Here is an 18,209-nt window from a genome sequence, read left to right on the forward strand (position 1 = left end):
CAGAGCCCTGTGGTTGTCTTTGGTGGAATACAGGAGGGGTTTACCATTGCCATCTCCTGCACAATCTGAGATGATGCCTTTCAGCATCTTCCGATATCGCTGCTGCCTAATATAGGTGCTTCCTATAGTCTGGGAAACATACCAGCGGGGATTTGAACCGGCAACCTTCTGCTTGTTAGTCAAGCATTTCCCCGCTGCGCCACCAGCTCACATTTTGCCAAACACCATGTCAGAGCTGGCTCAAGCCATTCTGCTGTCTGCAGTGGACAATCTGACCCCTGCCCCCATCCCATTCCACCAACACTTCAAGTGGAAAACCTTCTCCTGGACTGCGCCAAATAAAAAGATATTCCTGCACACAGAGAAGTGACACATCATGTATGATGAGCCACTGTTATGAGCAGAGAGCAAAATGTTTGTTGTCAGCCTACATGAGGAAAATTACTCAGAGTAGTCCCACTGAAATTGAAATGTAATTATTATTAGATGTATATGCCACCTTTCATAAAACTTGTCCCAAGGCGGGATAAGATGAGATTAGGCCTTTTAATTTCAATGGGACTACTTTGAGTAATTTTCCTCAGACAGTCAGCTGCCATATCATGAGGGGAGAGACATTGGGGGGGGGGAGGGGACCAGTTTTTGCTAGTCCTAGGATCTTCTCTCCGCTTGCACAGACACTTGGAATCCATGGGGAAAGAGCTTTAAAAGGACACCAGCCACCTGTTGTCAAAGGAAAGTCTGGATTCTCCCTGCAACTGGGAAGCCCCCTCCCACCCTCCTCAAGTATTCCCCCCCTGAAAAAAACCCTATAAAAGAAAAATCTCACTCACCTCTCGTGAAAGACTCGTTCTCCCCCCCCTCCCTTTTCCTGGAGGGAAACAGCCCAGCAATTTGAATTCGGCTCTGCCTCCCATCTGGCTCTTTCCTCTCTTGCTTTCCAGCTGCAGCCAGTTCTGAGTGGGGAGGAACACAGGCCAGCAGCCAGGCTAAGTTACTCCTGAGTAGTCCTGGAGTAACTTAGTTCAAGGAGACCTGGTCTAGGGAAGGACAGCTAGTCTTGTGGTAGCAAGCATGAATGGTCCCCTTTGCCAAGCAGGGTCCACCCTGGTTTGCATGTGGATGGGAGACTACAAGTGTGATCACTGTAAAATATTCCCCTTAAAGGTTGGGGGCCACTCTGGGAAGAGCACCTGCCTGCTTTCATTCAGGAGGTCCCAAGTTCCCTCCCTGGCAGCATCTCCAAGATAAGGCTGAGAGAGATTCCTGCCCGCAACCTTGGAGAAGCTGCTGCCAGTCTGTGAAGGCAATACTGAGGAAGATAGACCAGTGGTCTGACTCAGTATATGGCAGCTTCCTATGTTCCTAATTAAGGTAGATTACTGAGTAGTAACCATCCCATTAGTCTGGATGTCAGCCACTAATTGGAATGGAGATGGAGGGGAGGATAGAGGAGGAGGAGGAGACGGAGATGGCTGCAGCGGCTGCTGAGAGGCTGAAGGCAGCAGGGGGGCGAGAACCACACTCTGCATCTTTGCTCTCAAATTCTCTGTTACTGCTGCCAACACCAGTTTCAATAGGAGAGAACCGTGGAGGAAGAGCTGCCACTTCCTGGCTACGCCCCTGGTGAGCCCTCACAACCAAGCTGGTTTGAAACTGGTTTAAGCACATGGTGTAGACACGGGTCCTTACCATCTTGGCACCAGCATCTCCCAGATGGCCACAGACAGAGCCCTGATTGTTTGGGCCTGTAGGTGGCCACAATGACCAGCCGCACTCTGTTGCTTCATTCCGTTCTGGGCCCTTGCCCGCTTTGCCCCGAAAGCATGAGCTATTGTGGCCATTTGTGTCATGTGCAATTCCAGCTCCAAGACAAACCTTGGCTGTTTCAGCGCCACCCCAGGTCGGCACGAGCAGAATCCCTTTGCATCTGCATCATGGAACTCCAGGCCTCCTCCTCCCTTGGGGCATCCAGGCAGTCTCCCATCCAGGAAATGACCAGACCCAGCCCTGCTTAGCTTCAGCCCAGTTGTTGTCTTGTGTAGCTTCAGGCCAAGCCCTGGGACCTGAGCAGATCTGTGCCCTGGTTCCTAAGTTGGGGAGCTAAAGGGGAGACCTCTGAGGGCAAAAATTGGGGGGGGGGTCCTCTGGTGGATGGTCATGTGTGTGAGACTGTGTGCTTGCGTCTGTGTTTGTGGGTAGGGAGTAGGGGGTGGGGCAAGGGCCACATTCTCCTCCACCCACTAGAGATGTGCACAGAACCAGGTGGGGGAGGCTCGAAGGGGGAGGGGTTCTGCTTTAAGGGCGCGGGAGGGTGCACTTACCCCTCCCTCCACTTCCCCCCCACTGGCACTCCATGTTTTAAAAGTCCACCACGGCCACAGCACACCTCCCTGCTGCCCTCTTGCCCCCCTTTACCGGAAGTAGGTGGAAGTATCCAACATGCCTGCGCTGCTGCCCCAGTGGACTTTTAAAACATGGAGTGCTGGCGGTGGGGGGGGGAGCGGAGGGAGGGATCGGTGTACCCTCCTCCGCCCTCAAAGCAGAATCCCCCCACCTTCGAACTGGAGGAACCGCCCACCGTTCGAACCAGTTCCGTCCCGTTCCGAACCCATAAAGGGCCTCCGAACCGGTTCCGTGCACATCCCTCCCACCCACTAGCCCCTTTCCCTGCCCCACAATTTCAAACAGGTCCCGTGGCCATCAAGGGCATGTTCTGTGGCTCACCCTGGCCTCCCTCCCACCCGCAGGAGCAAGTCTTCATTGATTCACTCTCACAACAGGTTTCCTGTGATGGTAGCAGTAGCAGCTGGTCCTAGCAAGCCAGGGTCTGCAGGGGCCACTGAAGGAGGTGCGGCAGCTTTTTCTTCCTGGCAGCGGCCCAGGCAGCCCCTCTCTCTTGCCACCCTGCCCAGGAGCCATACTGCCTGCAGGCTAGCCATGCGTCCAGTAGAACTGCTGGGTTACACTGAGTCAGACCCTTGGTCCATCTAGCTCAGGCCTGTCTACACTGACTGGCAGCAGCCTCTCCAAAGTTTCATTCATTCATTCATTCATTCAATTTCAAGCCTCTTGCAGTTCTACCCGGAGGTGCTGCCAAGGATTGGGCCTGGGACCTTGTTCACGCAAGCAGGCAGATGAGGAGAGCTGGACTTGTGGTAGCAAGCATGACTTGTCTCCTTAGCTAAGCAGGGTCCACCCTGGTTGCATATGAATGGGAGACTTGAGGTGTGAGCACTGTAAGATCTTCCCCTTAGGGGATAATGGGGCTGCTCTGTGAAGAGCAGAAGGTTCCAAGTTCCCTCCCTGGCAGCATCTCCAAGAGAGGGCTGAGAGAGATTCCTGCCTGCAACCTGGGACAAGCCGTTGCCAGTCTGTGAAGACAATACTGAGCTAGATAGACCAATGGTCTGGCTCAGTATATGGCAGTTTCCTATGTTCTTCCACTGAGCTTTGACCCCATCCCCTAAGGGGAATATCTTACAGTGCTCACACATAGCCTCCCATACAAATGCAAACCAGGACAGACCATGCTTAGCAAAGGGGACAATTCATGCTTGCTGCTGGATGTTTTCTTTTCTACCCAGTTAAGTGGGAGCACCCTTTTAATGAACCTAAAGACTTTTAATTGATGAGTCTAACGCAGAGTTGCAGAACTTCAGCCCCCCTGCAGATGCCAAAGTATGACTCCCATTATCCCTGAGTATTGGCTACTGGGGCTGGGGCTGATGGGAGTTGTAGTCCAAGGAATAATGGGAGTCGTAGTCCTTCCACTGGAGGGCAAAGCTGTGCAGTCCTGATCTAAGGGATCAGCTACAAGTTATGGCCCTGACATGTAGGCAGAGCGGTGGTGAGTCCAGCCATGAATGGCTCACAACTTCTTCTCTTAAGGATAATAATTTTCAGCAGCTATGCAGCCTACGGAAAGAAAGAAACCACAGCAGCTCGTTTGGCACAGACCTGGGTCAGTGGTGGCCCAGAACTTGAAATATCTTGGGGGGGGGGTTGAATTTATTTTTTAAATAATTATCAATATTATCTTGACAAATCACTTGAACATTTTTATGTACAGTAATAAAAATAAATTACTCTTAACAGATGAATGCATCATATTGTACGCCATAGAGAGACAGTGCAATAACTCCTTTGATTTCTTTCTCTTCCCCCCACCCCTCACTCATCCATAAAGTGCATTACTGGGGCTTGGTTGAAGCATCGTGGAATAGTAGCAGAGCATCCGCCCCCCGCTTTGGGGGAGCAATGAGCACAGTCCTGTTTGAAAAACACTGGCTTGCCATTCCGTTCTGTCCACCGGCCCCTTCAGAAATGGCCTCACCACCATGAAGCGCACCAACAAGACCCCTCCACACCACGGCGTTCAGAAGACCTTCATAGACTCAATGTGCTGAACCAACCAGGCTGTTCTAGACACAACTTTCAAGTCAAAAGGGGACCCTCCAGGGCCTTTGGGTCACATTTTTTTCTTCTACAGATGGTGAGCTTTTTTAGTGCACGTGTGATAGTAAGGCGGTCTCCAAAGTGTGAGACTCCTGAACCCTAAACAGGGGTGGGGGTGGGGATTGATGAGTTGGGAGGAGTCAGCATAGGAATCAAGGCGGGGGGGGGGGGGGGACACACAGGAACAGCCTGGCTGGGAGCCAGTCTGAACATAGCTGGCAATTGGCACCCTGGGGTGCTGTCACAAACACTTCCATGCTTTTAGAATAACAGTATAACACAGCATAAAGTTTCAGTTTGGCAATGAGGCTGCACCAATCTACATGGTACATAAGAACAGCCCTGCTGGATCAGGCCCAAGGAGGCCCATCGAGTCCAGCATCCTGTTTCGCACAGTGGCCCACCAGATGCCTATGGGGAGCCCACAGGCAGCTGTTGAGGGCATGTCCTCTCTCCTGCTGTTACTCCCCTGCAACTGGTATTCCTTCATTTGCTCGCTTTTTGAACTCTTAGAAATGCCACAGGGTTTTCTAACGGGGAGGCATGGCCAGATCTCTAGAATGTCACCTTACAGTCACCACATGGTCTTATGGACACATTCATGGAGGACAGGTCTAGTGATGGCTACTAGTCTGGTGGCTACTGGCCAACTCCAGCCTCAGAGGCACGATGCCTCTCAATAGCAATTGCAGGAGAGCCACAGCAGGAGAGGGGGCATGCACAGACCTCTTGCCTGTGGGCTTCTCAGAGGTATCTGGTGGGCCACTGTGTGGAACAGGAAAGGCTGCCTTGGGCCTGATCCGGAAGGCTGTTCTTGTGTTCACATGGCTGTTGCTGAAAGTCGCAGCAGTGTCCTTCCTCTCTTTCTCTCTCCATCCACACACAAAACTTTTAATAAGACAAAACCCATGATGCAATACCGCTGCATTGTGAGTTTCTCTGTCCCTGCTCTGCTTCATTTTCTGCTGGTTGCAGGGGTGTGGAATCTCAGCACACAGATGCCACATCAAAGAGTTTTGCATTGCTAAACATTATGCGGAGGGGAGAGATGAAAACATGTTTACTTCCCCCAGTGGCAGCCACTGAGGTGGGCCAAGCTGAGGCTCTCCAGCCGTTGTTGGACTACAATTCCCATAATCCCCATTGTGGCAGGGGATGATGGGAGTTGTAGTCCAGCAGCCGTTGGAGAGCCTCAGCTTGGCCACTCCGGCCATAAATGATAACTCATCCTGGCCACAAAAAAAGACAAGACAGCCCAGATGCGACTGTGTGGGACAAAAACGTGAACGGGCTACAAATAAGAGTCCGGTTTGAGACTGAGTGTATAGACAGGAGAACCACACTAACCATACCCAGCAATTATTCAAAATATAGACAGCCACATTTCTAGGGACGCTCCTCTCTGGGTTCAAAATGGCTGTTATGCGCACTGCAGGTCCCACTGACCGCATGCACAGGGATCAGAAACACCTGCTAGAGAGGCAGTAGTGATGCTTAGTGATGAAAAGTGGCACTTTTTGTCACCCTTGTGAAAGCATCTATAGAGGTGGGAAATGCCCCTCCCCAACTATGCGGGTACAGTGCATGCCAGGTTGAAAGGTTTCCATCCGGTGCATAGATGTGTCACCTGCCCCAGCCCTGACCCGTTTTAACTGAGAAAAGGAAAACAGGGGTATCTCAGATCCATGATGCTTCCTCTATGGAACTGGTCACATCAGGCAGCATCTAGACCAAATTAGTCATTAAAGTAAAGTGTGCCGTCAAGTTGGTGTCAACTCCTGGCACCCACAGAGCCCTGTGGTTGTCTTCAGCAGAATACAGGAGGGGTTGACCATTGCCTCCTCCTGCGCAGTATGAGGTGAGGCCTTTCAGCATCTTCCTAGATCGCTGCTGCCCGATATAGGTGTTTCCCATAGTCTGGGAAACAATATACCAGCAGGGATTCAAACCAGCAACCTCTGGCTTGCTAGTCAAGCCATTTCCCCTTAGTCATTAAGTCCCCTCAAAATCCACGGGAGTTAAGTTAGTCATGACTGACATGTCTCATCGATTTCAATGGTGCTTAGTCATGACTCCCTGGCTAGGCTGGATGCTTCCCACTGGTTCCCTGAAAGATTTTGCTCGACAAAATTCTGATCGCTTCCTTGACCAAAATAATACCACGAATATTCATATGCCGCTTTCCAGCTGAAGTTCCCAAAGTGGTTTACATCGATAGAAATAATGAACATGCCGCTCTCAAACTTCCGTCCCTCGTGGTTCCTGGACAACAACAACAACAGCTTCCTCACCCCCAGCCCAGCCCTGTGCTAAAGGGCACTTTATCCTCTTCTCATTTCACATCACAAAACAGCAGGCCCAGAGGCAAGCGTGTTGGGCAAAGTGTCCCCATTCAGAGAAATAAATCGAGGGATACAGAAGGTCAGATCAGCCAGCCTCAAGGCAACCCTCTTCGCTCCCCAAATAAATGTGATCCCTTTGACAACCAGCACGACCCTCCCCCTCCTAAAATTAAAAGCCATCGAGGTTCCTGATCTTATCCACCACATGCTGGTGGTGCCATCTTTGTTTCTCCATCCCTCCACCGGCCTTCATTTTGGACCAGTCCATGTTACCCCAACAGTCTCTGGAGTCACTTTAAGTGCATTGGCAAAAGACAACATACAAAGGCTCTGCTGTAGCCTCACACAGTGATATAATGCGGATTTAAAGTGCTTTCGGTCCTGGGTGCCCCCTCAAATCCCGACCAACCATGTAGGGAGCAGCAGCAGCCCTTCTACTTCTACTCAGCCAAACTGTGCAACCACATGGGGGGGGGGGGAGGGAGGGGAGGCCACGCCGAGGAGGCGTGGCAACTGCCTATAGCTGGCTCAGAGGCCCTCCTTCTCGCTGGCCCCAGGGCTAATGCACAGCACCGTAGCCCAGACCAGAGCAAGGTCCCCAGACACCCAGGCGGGCGCCTTCCTCCGCCTCCTCCAGCACTTCCCTGGAGCTGTCCAGCCCTGATGGTGCTGAAGCGTCTCTGGGATCGGAAGCAACCCGGCAGTGTAAACGCCACCCATGATGCTGGGGGAGAGGGAGGGAGGGGAGCTAGGGGAGAGGGGGCCCTGTTTGCTCCTCTCCCCTATAGCCCTTCGGAGTCAGGGAGATACTGAAGAAAATAGGGAGGGGTGGAGCTGCGGCTCCGAATTCTTTGGACCCATCTGCTCGATTATAGCTACACCCCTGCCTGCTTTTATAATACATACATCACTTTTATAGATATCCTTTCACTGGAATCCCGCTCTGCTCTGCCATGCAATAACATCAGATGGGGGGGGTGTGTGTGTGTGTGTACACACACACACACACACCCCATTTGATGTTATTGCAGAGCAGAGCGGGATTCCAGTGAAAGAAAAACCCCAGCTGAGCAGCCTACGCTTCCCCTCGGGGAAATTCCCTGCAAACTGTTGGTTTATGGTTTTTTGTTGTTGTTTTTTAAACTCCACATTCAAGATGAAGCGGAAGAGAAGCATTTACGCAGCTTTTCGGCTCTCGGCTCTTGCGCTGCCAAACCTCCCTCTCCATATACAAAACTGAGCTCCCGTGTAAAGGGGAGGCAGGCGCCCCCGCCCCCCAGCCACGAGGCAGACTCTCCTCCTCCTCCTAGATGCCTGCTCCAAAAACTGATGAACACGAGGGAAGTGGGGGATGCTGGGAGTTGTAGTCAACAACTTCGGGGATCCCTGTCCCAGAGAACACCGCTGCCCACCGCTGGTTTGGACTCTCAATCACGGGACCTTGGAGGGAAAGGAGGAATTGAGAACTCAGAATGAAAGGGGTAGGTTCAAAGAACAACCACCAGTCCTTTTGCAATTATGCTTGAGCAAAATCCGTCCCGGCCGCAGATCTCGTCTTCCCCACCACTCTGCCCTCCCTTTAAAAGATGGAGGGCGGGGGGGGGGGAGAAGTCACCTGCCAGACACATCCTAGGGGCGGGGCGGGGTGTTTGGAAAACAAAACCGTGTGTAAGAAAATAAACCCTTGGCGCCAAAACAAATGCACACGGATGGACTCTTGCACCCCGTTTCCTTTCCCAAAGAAAGGCGGGTGCTTTTAAGTCCCGCGTCCTTTCCTCCCCGCTGCTGCTGGAGAGAGCTTCGTGACCGCGAGAGAGACGAGGTTCAAACCGATCGGCGGGGGCCGAGCAGTCTCATACATCGCTGGAGGTCCTGGGCCTGGCGGAGACGCCCGACGGGACGCACCCGCAGCAGGCCAGCCAGAGGGACTTCTGGATGTCCGGGTTTCGGAAGGCGTAGATGATGGGGTTGATGAGGGAGTTGCAGGTGGCCGGCAGGGCCAGCGAGTAGGTGTAGACGGGTGGGTAGCTGGCGTCGGCCACCAGCGCGTAGATGGCGAAGGGGATCCAGCAGACGGCGAAGGTGCCCAGGATGAGCGCCAGGGTGCAGAGGCCCTTGCGCGGGGAGGTGGCCTGCGCGGCGGCGATGAACTGGCGCTGGACGGCGATCTGCTGGGCGTGCCGGAAGGCGATCCTGCAGATCTGCAGGTACAGCTGCAGCATCAGGGCGAAGAGCAGCAGGAAGGCCACGGCCAGCACGGCGGCGTGCTCCCGGGTGACCGGCGGCAGCACGCTGCAGGCGCCCGGCTCGCGCAGGCAGTTCCAGCCCAGCAGCGGCGGCAGCGCGGCGCCCAGGCAGGCCAGCCAGCCCAGCAGCAGCAGCGCGGCCGTGGAGGCCAGCTTGCGCTCCGCGTGGTAGGTGAGCGCGTTGCAGAGCGACAGGTAGCGGTCCACGGTGATGGCCAGCAGGCTGCAGAGCGAGGCCGAGAAGGCGGCCAGCAGCAGCCCCGCCGCGGCCAGCGCCGCCGCCTCGCTGGGGGGCGCCAGCAGGTGCTGCACGCCGAAGTTGGCCACCAGCCCCAGCCCGGCCAGCAGGTCAGCCAGCGCCAGGCTGCCCACCAGCAGGAAGGCGGGCGCCCGCAGGCTGGGCGTGTAGAAGAGCACGGCCAGCACCAGCGCGTTCTCGCAGGCCACCGCCGTGCCCGTGGCGCACAGCGCGATGTCCCAGGCGCTCACCGCCGCCGCCGCCGTGCCCGCCGCCGCCGTGGAGGTCTCCCCGCCTGCGCCGCCGCTGCCGCTCCCGCCGCCGCCGCTGCCGCCCGCGCCGGCCCCGCTGCCGCCGCTCGCGTCCTCGCCACCGGCCGCGGCAGGCAGCTCCGAGGGGCCCCCGCCCGCCGCAGCTGCAGCCGCCGCCGCAGAGGCGTTGGAGGGCGGCCAGAGCGGGGCGAAGGGCCTGGCGGAGGAGGAAGCGCTGAGCAGCACCAGCAGCTGCTGCTGTCGCTGCTGCAGGCGCGCTTCCATGGCTGCCGCTGCCGCCGCCGGGTTGTGGTGGAGCATTGCTGCAGAGAGAAAGAAGAGAACGAGAAGGGAAGAGAAGGCACAGGAGGAGCACGACCCCCCCCACCGCCCCCCACACACAGTGGTGGGCGGCACCAGAATGAGGAAGGGGCACAGAAGGTACCAAGGGCATGTGTGCATGGATGTGTGGGCCAGCTGTGACCCAGATCACATTTCTAAAATAGAAATGGGGGGGGGCCTTTTCTGGGGGTCGCCAAAGGTCGCTCCTCTCTCTCCCGCACCACCCCGAGCTGCACTGCCTGCAAGCTGGCCATTCATCAGGTAGAGCTGCGTAGGCGCTCTACCTGATGAATGGTCAGCCTGCAGGCAGCGAGGCTCTCCAGCAGGGCAGGCGAGACAGAAGCCACCCTCCTTTGCCCCCCTCCCCAGTTCCTTGGGACCAGCAGAGGGTGAAGGCAGAGAGCAGCCGGTACTGGACTAGGCAGGGCAGGAGGGGGGGGCAGGGCAGTAGGTGTAGGTATGGGGAGCCAGAGTCTTGATCCAGGAGCTCGGTCCACCCTTTTATCCAAATTGTGATGATGCCTCTCTCAGCCTTCCAAAAATAGACGCTTAAGGGCCCCCTGTTCTGCAACATCCCCCAGCCCAGCATAATTTCAGCAACGCTGCGCCTCAGTGGGTCACACCATGGACAGGCAGGGAAGGAAGGCTGCGTTTCGGTGAGTTCCGTGTGCCCCTGCTTGAGTTCCCCCGGCTTGCGGCTTACACCGGAGAGCAAGCAGGCGAAGAAACCAGCCGCAGCGGGAAAGAAGACTGTGCCACACACGGAGAGCAATGTTAGAACAGGCATGGAAAAGCCCCCCTGGACAGGCGCGGGCCCCTCACCTGCCTGGCTAGGCCAGGGGGTCTCAGGCTTGGGCCTCCAGATGCTGCCGGACTACACCACCTATCATCCGCCGCCGCCGCCATGAACGAAGACTCCTTTGTCGTCCAGCAACACCCGGAGACCCAAGCTTGAGAAACCCCCTGCCCGGCACTAACAAACTCCAAGCAACCGGAGGAGGACCCAATCCTGACCCCTCACCTCCCCAGCGCCACCGGGCAAATACCCGGCCACTCTCCGCAGAGAGGTGGAAACAACAAAGATGCGAAAGCAAAGCTCCCCCCCCCGCCCCCGCATAGCCCCGCTTTCCAGCCCCGAAGAGCAGGCTGGGGGAACTATGCTTGGGGGTGGGGGTGGAGGTGCTACTGCTGACCGCGTTTAGGGCGGGGGGCGCATCGGGCAGAAGGCCTGAGGTTTGCCAGCCGGACGGGCGCCCCCACCCCCGCCGCAAGTTTGGAAGCGGCTCTCTTTAAACCGCACCCCCCCGCCCCGCTTCTCCGTCATTCTTGGTGCGTTTTTCTGCGGCGCAGCCTTCGCCAACCAGGCGATCGCCTGCGGGGGGGGGGGGTTGCGTTGCCCCTCCAAATTCCTGGTGGAGAGATTCGGGTGCGTGCTGAGTTTCGGGGTGTGCGTGCGTGTGGTCATTCATTTATTTCTGTGCCTATTTAAACTTCTCGCTCCGCCCCAACTGGCCCCCTCTCGCCATGGCCCACCTCCTCCCCCGTTGCCTTATGAATCCCCCCCCAGCGCCCGTCCATCACGCTGTGGGGGTGCAGAGGCTCTTACATCACACCACCAGGCTTACGTTCGTCGCTGCAGCTACCTATGCGGGGGGGCGGGGGGCGGCAGAGGAGGGCGGGGCGGGGAAGGGAAGGGTTGTCTTAGGCAGCGGCGGCAGGTCCTGAGCAGGCGCGGGGTGCAAAGCAGGCAGCTCGGGACTCAGGTGGCTCCTTCCTACCCCTCAGGCTGGCCATTCGTCAAGTTAACCGCGTGGCTCGTACCTAACGAACGGTCAGTCTGCCGGCAGCGGAGGTTGAGGCGAAGGAAGCCGCGACCCCGGCTTGGCTGCCTGCTTCCTCCTTCCCAAGACATCCCCCTCTCACTACTAGCCTTGCAGCTCCCCAGTCTGGCTGGCAGTCTGCAAAAGCCGCCGGCCCGGAGCAAGCCGGGGAAAGAAAAGAAAGCCCCTCCCGCCCCAGTAAAACTGGGAGCCGCTCAGGCACGGAGCCCCTCCCCTTCGTAGTCTCCGTCCGCAAGCAGAGCGACCCCCGCCCCCGCCTTGCTGCTGCCGGAAACGCGAGCGCTGCCGCCGCAACCCCATGCACACACGCCGGCTAGGCTGGGTGCAAGCCCCCCACCGCTCCCGCCCGAGCCCAGCGCGGCTGACCTCCTCCGAGTAAGCATGCAGGGGCGCGCGCTGACACTCGCCCCCTGGTAGCCACCGCAGCATCGCAGCGGCCGCGCGGCCTTCAAAGCACACGCAGGTAGAACACCCCGGATAGAACCAGCAGCGCGAGCGCGCGCGCACCCCAGCAGCCTTCCTCAGCAGAGGGGACGGATCCTGCGCCTCGCTTCCAACCAGAGAGCGTTCGAGTCTGGAAGCGCGCGTCGGGGTCCAAGGAATGGGCGGGGGAAAGTGGGGGACGGGGACGGGGGGCTCCTGCCGCTGCTGCTCATCCTACAGTTTAGCAGAGCAGCCCAGGAGAAGACGAGCCTGGAAGACTATGGGAACAACGCTCCCTCCGCAGGACAGAGCAGGGCTTAGGGAAGAGGTGCAGCGAATTCAAGGGCGGCGGAGAGGGGATGTATGGGAGGGGGAACCCCCCCAAGTGGCTTGCCCCCGCCCCCCCGCCCCCTAATATGTGGGGCAGAGCTCTCCTAAGCATAAATGCCCCCTTTGCCCCTTCGCGGCCCCCCCCGGCCAACTTCTCTCCATCCTGGTGCCGCCACTGCGCACCCTTCATGCCACACACACACACACACACACACACACACCCGCCCTCCTCGCTTGCCCGGGTGCGACAAGCAGCGCCACAACCGGGCATGCCCTTGCGCGGAGCTGCGGGGCTGGGGAGGTCCGTGCGCGCCCTCGGGCGGCGCGCCCTGGGTCGTGGGTCTCTTTACCTTGGCCTCCGGGTCTGGCAGGAGCTCGCCTCCTCGGCGCTAGCGGCAAGCGCTCCTCGCGGGTCCTCCTTCTGCTTCCACGGCGCGCTTCATCCCCGGCTCGCGGCGGGCTCCGAGCGGCGCTTCGCCTCCGTGCCCCTTCGGGTCTGCTGATAGAGCTGACGTCAAAACTCTTCCCTTCTATTCACGGCCGGCTCCAAGTCTGTGAATCAGAGGAGCGGCCGTGATCGGAATCACAAGCAGCAGCAGCAGCAGCAGCAGGCGCCCCCGATCCACACACACGCACGCACCGACGGCGAGGAGGAGGTAAACACACGCGCCTCCTCCCACAGACACAGCTACACACGCGCGCCCCCGCGTCCTCGGGAATTTCATTCATAAGGTGGCCGCCGAGGCGCGCGCCTCCTCTCTTCCAAGGTCAGGGATTTCGCGCCGTCATCAGCATTCCTCGCCTGCTTGCGGGACGGCCCGGCCGAGAGGAGGAGGGCGCAGCTTGGGCCAGCTGGTCAGCGGCGAGCGGACGGGAGGCAGGCGGCAGGAATCGGGGGCCCTTTGGGAAAGGGCGAGATGGGGGCCCCAGCGATGGCTGGCGGCGCTGACCTGTGGGCCGGACACACAGGCATCTCTGCTGCGCCTTCAGGGGCTCTGCAGTTAGGCCGGGCTGCTGGGAGGGGGAGAGCAGTTCAAGGGCACCCTTCACAGGGGCGTCGCTAGGGCAGAGGGGGCCTGTGTTTGCCCCTCTCCCAGCGGGCCCCTCGGAGTGAAGGAGATAATGGAGGAGCTAAGGAGGGGAGGATCCTCAGGAGCTGGGCCCTGGGTTCTTGAAGCCATCTGCTCAATTATAGCGACACCCCTGGCCCTGGGCACACACATAGATCATGGAGAGAACGCCCAAGCACCCACTGGAAACCCCGGATGGGGCCAGCCAAATGCTGCCCTTGTCCTACTGGGTAGCAGCACCAGGAGAGCTGGTCTTGTGGTAGCAAGCACGACTTGTCCCCTTAGCTCAGCAGAGTCTGCCCTGGTTGCATAGGAATGGGAGACTAGAAGTGTGAGCACTGGAAGAGATTCCCTACGGGGAATGATGGGGCCGCTCTGGGAAGAGCAGAAGGTTCCAAGTTCCCTCCCTGGCAGCATCTCCAAGATGGGGCTGAGAGAGATTCCTGCCTGCAACCTTGGAGAAGCCACTGCCAGTCTGTGAAGACAATACTGAGCTAGATGGACCAAGGGTCTGACTCAGTACATGGCAGCTTCCTAAGTTCTTAAGAGTCTTGCTTGGGGTGATCAGAAGCTGGTAGGGAGGTAGTCTAGGAAGCCGCCTTATACTGAGTTAGCCAGATTACTGGTCCATCTAGTTCAGGGATGGCCCACAACTTCAGCCATCCTGCTAAAAACGTTGGCCTACAGCTCCAAGTCCCATCACCTGGCCAAGTCCCATCACTCCTGGCCACCGTGCTCAGGATGGTGGGAGTTGTCGTTGCCCTGGCATATCATGCCCTGGTACATAGGAACATAGGAAGCTGCCATATACTGAGTCAGACCATAGGTCCATCTCGCTCAGTATTATCTACACAGACTGGCAGTGGCTTCTCCAAGGCTGCAGGCAGGAATCTCTCTCAGCCCTATCTTGGAGATGCCACCAGGGAGGGAACTTGGAACTTTCTGATGCTCTTCCCAGAGTGGCTCCATCGCCTGAGGGGAATATCTTGCAGTGCTCACACTTCTAGTCTCCCCTTTCGTATGCAACCAGGGCGGATCCTGCTTAGCTTAAGGGGGCAAGTCATGTTTGCTACCACAAGTAGGGCTGAGAGTGAGAGACTCCTGCCTGCAACATTGGAGAAGCCACTGCCAGTCTGTGTAGACAACACTGAGCTAGCTGGACTCAGTAAACGGCAGCTTCCTACGCTCCTATGGAAAAGCTGGCATTGTATTCTGAGGAAAGCCTCAGAGAGTCCAGGGGAGCGCTGGGATTCCCACACACTGGGGTACCTAATAATCAGTGTTGTGTAGTAAATATTTTAGGAAGACAGAACAGGGGAAAAACACGAGCTAATTAGTTGCTAGACATACGTTTTCTCCATGCTGCTGTAGCTGGTTTTCACTCCAGGCTCTCGGGGACAGAGAGGAAGGAGTCCCAAGAACAAACTCCGATTGAGCGGCTCTTACAGAAATGTGTCACTCCAGCCATCTGTCTCAGGAGGAGATTTCTCACGGTCTTCTCATTCTGACACATTTTGGCATCACAATCTGGCACCCCGTCAGACAGAACTGGCAGTTTCTGTGAGGCAGAGACGGGGCCTGCTGCACAGACGGAAAGTTCCCCAAGTTGCTTCCAGAATGTTGCCATTCCAACCCCGGGCTGGCCTGTGTGTCCACAGGGATTGATTGCCGGGCATAGCCTGATGGCATCTGCAAAGGGGCAGGTGATGGTCACTTTGAGAAACAGATATATCCATCCATCCATCCATCCATCCATCTATCTATCTATCTATCTATAACACGAGCCCTCAAGGATATAGATATTCTTGGAGAGGAGAGCTGGTCTTGTGATAGCAAGCATGCCCTGTCCCCTTAGCTAAGAAGGGTCTGCCCTGGTTGCATATGAAAGGGAGACTAGAGGTGTGAGCACTGGAAGATATTCCCTTCAGGGGATGGAGCCACTTTGGGAAGAGAAGGTGGTTCCAAGTTCCCTCCTTGGTAGCATCTCCAAGATGGGGCTGAGAGAGATTCCTGCCTGCAACTTTGGAGAAGCCGCTGCCAGTCTGTGAAGACAATACTAAGCTAGATGGACCAATGGTCTGACTCAGTAGATGGCAGCTTCCTATGTTCCTATGTTCTCTGGGATCAGTTGCATTTATTGCACTGGAAGCCTCATGGCGCCTGTCTCCGCCACTCCAGATTTGGGGATCTGAACCCAACTCCCTTTTGACTGGCCGAGGGCAATGCAGGTGATTGCCCGTCCCTGTGGTCCTGCAATGAGGCTCAAGCAGATCTGGGGCTACGATGGGACCATTGCTGGGAATGAGGCTGCAGCTCCGACCGTGGAAGAGGGCCTGCTTGGCACATGGAAGCCCACAGGCTCAATTCCTGACGTCTCCAAGCAGGGCTGAGAAAGACCCTTGCTTGAAACACCACCGGAGAGCCCCTGCCAGTCAGTGTGAACAATGCTGAGCTGGAGAGCCCCATGGTCAGACTCAGCAGTAGGCACTTCTATACATGATTTTAGGGGCAGGCCGCAGTTCAGCGGCGGAGCTGGTGCTTGGTTTGCATGCAGCAGATGCTGCTGGCTTGGAGCCCTGCCCTCTCCAGGGGTGGCTAGGAAGGACCCCTCTTGGCAAACCCAAAGGGCTGAACTCAGTGGAAAGCTGTTTCCCAGGCTGCTGGGGCTAATTTGCAGGTTTTATGCCTTCACTGGGTGTTCCATTGTTGCTGGTGAGTGGCGAGTGGCTATTTAGAGCGGAATGAGACCTTTAAAGGACTTCTTCTTCTGGGAGGGAGGGAGGGAGGGAGAGAGCCATCAGCATGGTGGCAGCCGAGTGCTGAGGTCTGACAGCGCTCCAGTGATTCATAAATTCCAAGTACTGACCCACATCTCTGAGTGGGGAGGGAATAAAATCTCCCCCCGCGCAGAATAATGCCAAGTTGGGAACAGGGACTCATTGTGCCTGCTGCTGTGTGCAATGGCTGCTCACCTTTGGAAGGAAGCATCCCTGTATATGCTGAGGAGGAGGAGGAGGAGGATGCCTCCTTTCTTCACAATCATCCTGATGTTAAAAATAGCTCTGCCACTGGGTGGCCTGGCTGGCTATTGTCAAGAGGTACAAAACAGTTACACACACACACACACACACACACACACACACACACACACACACACACACTTACTTTAGAAAAACTACTTGTAATTTGTTGGCATTTGATGCTGTTGCTTTCCTAGGAGAAAGTTCCTCCACTCACCCAAAAAACCACTTTTCAGTCCATGCCGTGTGGAACACAATAGAATGAGTGGCATAATCAGGAATTAGGCACGACAGGCACTGGAGTGTTTGGGAGTAGATAGTGATGGAGTTGCCAGTCCAGAAGTGTAGGAGGAGCTCTCCATGGAGCCCCCATGGCCATGCCCAACAGCCTGAGAAGCCCCAAAGTACCAGCACCCCTTCCCTGTGTGTCCCCCTCCATTGACTGATTGATGATTGATGAAGAGCCGTGTCAAGTCGGTGTCGACTCTTAGCGACCGCAGAGATGGAGTCTCTCCAGGATGATCCGTCTCCCACTTGGCCTTGAAGGTCTCTCAGGGGTGCATCCATGGCCCCCTCCATCACACCCCTGGAAACAGGATGAGGCACAATGACCCACTTCCAGCCTGGAGTGGCACAAAGGGGCCCAGAGTCCCAACTCAGAAGCACAATGGGCTGGGGAGTCTATGCCCCTCCCCAAATGGCCAGGCCAGGATCTCTCGGCCAAACTGCCGGTTATGTGAAGCACATCAGTGGAGCTGGTACTTCATAAAGGAACTGGGGTATACCCCAAGATGCAATGATGGCTCTGCAAAAGTTTGCTTGTACAACTAGAAGAGGGTCCTCCTAAGAGCATCTGTTGTGTTGGCATGAGAGAGGTTGATAAAGACATGGCAGAGGGTGCCGTCAAGTCGGTGTGGACTCCTGGCGCCCACAGAGCCCTGTGGTTGTCCTTGGTAGAATACAGGAGGGGTTGACCATGGCCTCCTCCCACGCAGTCTGAGATGATGCCTTTCAGCATCTTTCGCTGTTGCTGCTGCCCGATATAGGTGTTTCCCATAGTCTGGGAAACAAACATAGCAGGAGGGATGCAAAGCGGCAACCTCTAGCTTGCTAGTCACGTCATTCCCCTGCTGCACCATTAGATGGACTTTTACTTAAAGACATGAAAGAGGTTTATAAAATTAGGCATGATGTGCAGAGAGGAATGAGAGGGGTGGTGGTGGTGGTCTTTCTCCCTCTCTCCCAATACTAGAACCAGGGGTTGCCATCCTATGGAACTTACTGCCAGGAAATTTAGGACTGGCAAAAGGAACTCCTTTTCCATTCAGCACTTGATTAAACTATGGAATTCTCTACCATGGGACGTGGTGATGGCCACCAGCCTGGATGGCTTTTAAAGGGGCTTAGACAAATCCACGGAGGACAGGTCTATCGGTGGCTACTAGTCTGGATGGCTAGAGGCTGCTCCAGGTGCAGAGACAGTATGCCTTGGAATACCAGTTGCAGGAGAGGGGGCCTGTCTTCATCTCCTGTCTGTGGGCTGCCCAGAGGCATCTGGTGGGCCACTGTGGGAAACAGGATGCTGGACTAGAGAGGCCCTGATGGGCCTGATCCTGCAGGGCTGTTCTTATGTTCTTGCATTCATGAC

General features: G+C 56.4%; 1 protein-coding gene across 3 annotated transcripts; it reads right to left on the reverse strand.

Annotated features, from left to right (window-relative positions):
• Window positions 1-3,948: 3,948 nt before the first annotated feature.
• Window positions 3,949-13,131, reverse strand: LOC128335289 (G-protein coupled receptor 12-like). Of its 3 annotated transcripts, none has more exons than XM_053273297.1 (2): window positions 12,822-13,131; window positions 3,949-9,858 (listed from the first exon to the last, which is right to left on the reverse strand). In XM_053273297.1, the coding sequence occupies exon 2, from the start codon at window positions 9,854-9,856 to the stop codon at window positions 8,654-8,656; it is 1,203 nt and encodes a 400-aa protein (XP_053129272.1). In that variant the 5' UTR covers window positions 9,857-9,858; window positions 12,822-13,131; the 3' UTR covers window positions 3,949-8,653. The 3 variants fall into 3 exon arrangements, with proteins under 3 accessions (XP_053129272.1, XP_053129273.1, XP_053129274.1); XM_053273298.1 differs by lacking the exon at window positions 12,822-13,131 and adding an exon at window positions 12,085-12,211; XM_053273299.1 differs by lacking the exon at window positions 12,822-13,131 and adding an exon at window positions 10,700-11,385.
• Between the last annotated feature and the right edge of the window lie 5,078 nt (window positions 13,132-18,209).

This window comes from Hemicordylus capensis, chromosome 11 (genome assembly GCF_027244095.1).
Source record: "Hemicordylus capensis ecotype Gifberg chromosome 11, rHemCap1.1.pri, whole genome shotgun sequence".
Lineage (NCBI taxonomy): Eukaryota > Metazoa > Chordata > Lepidosauria > Squamata > Cordylidae > Hemicordylus > Hemicordylus capensis.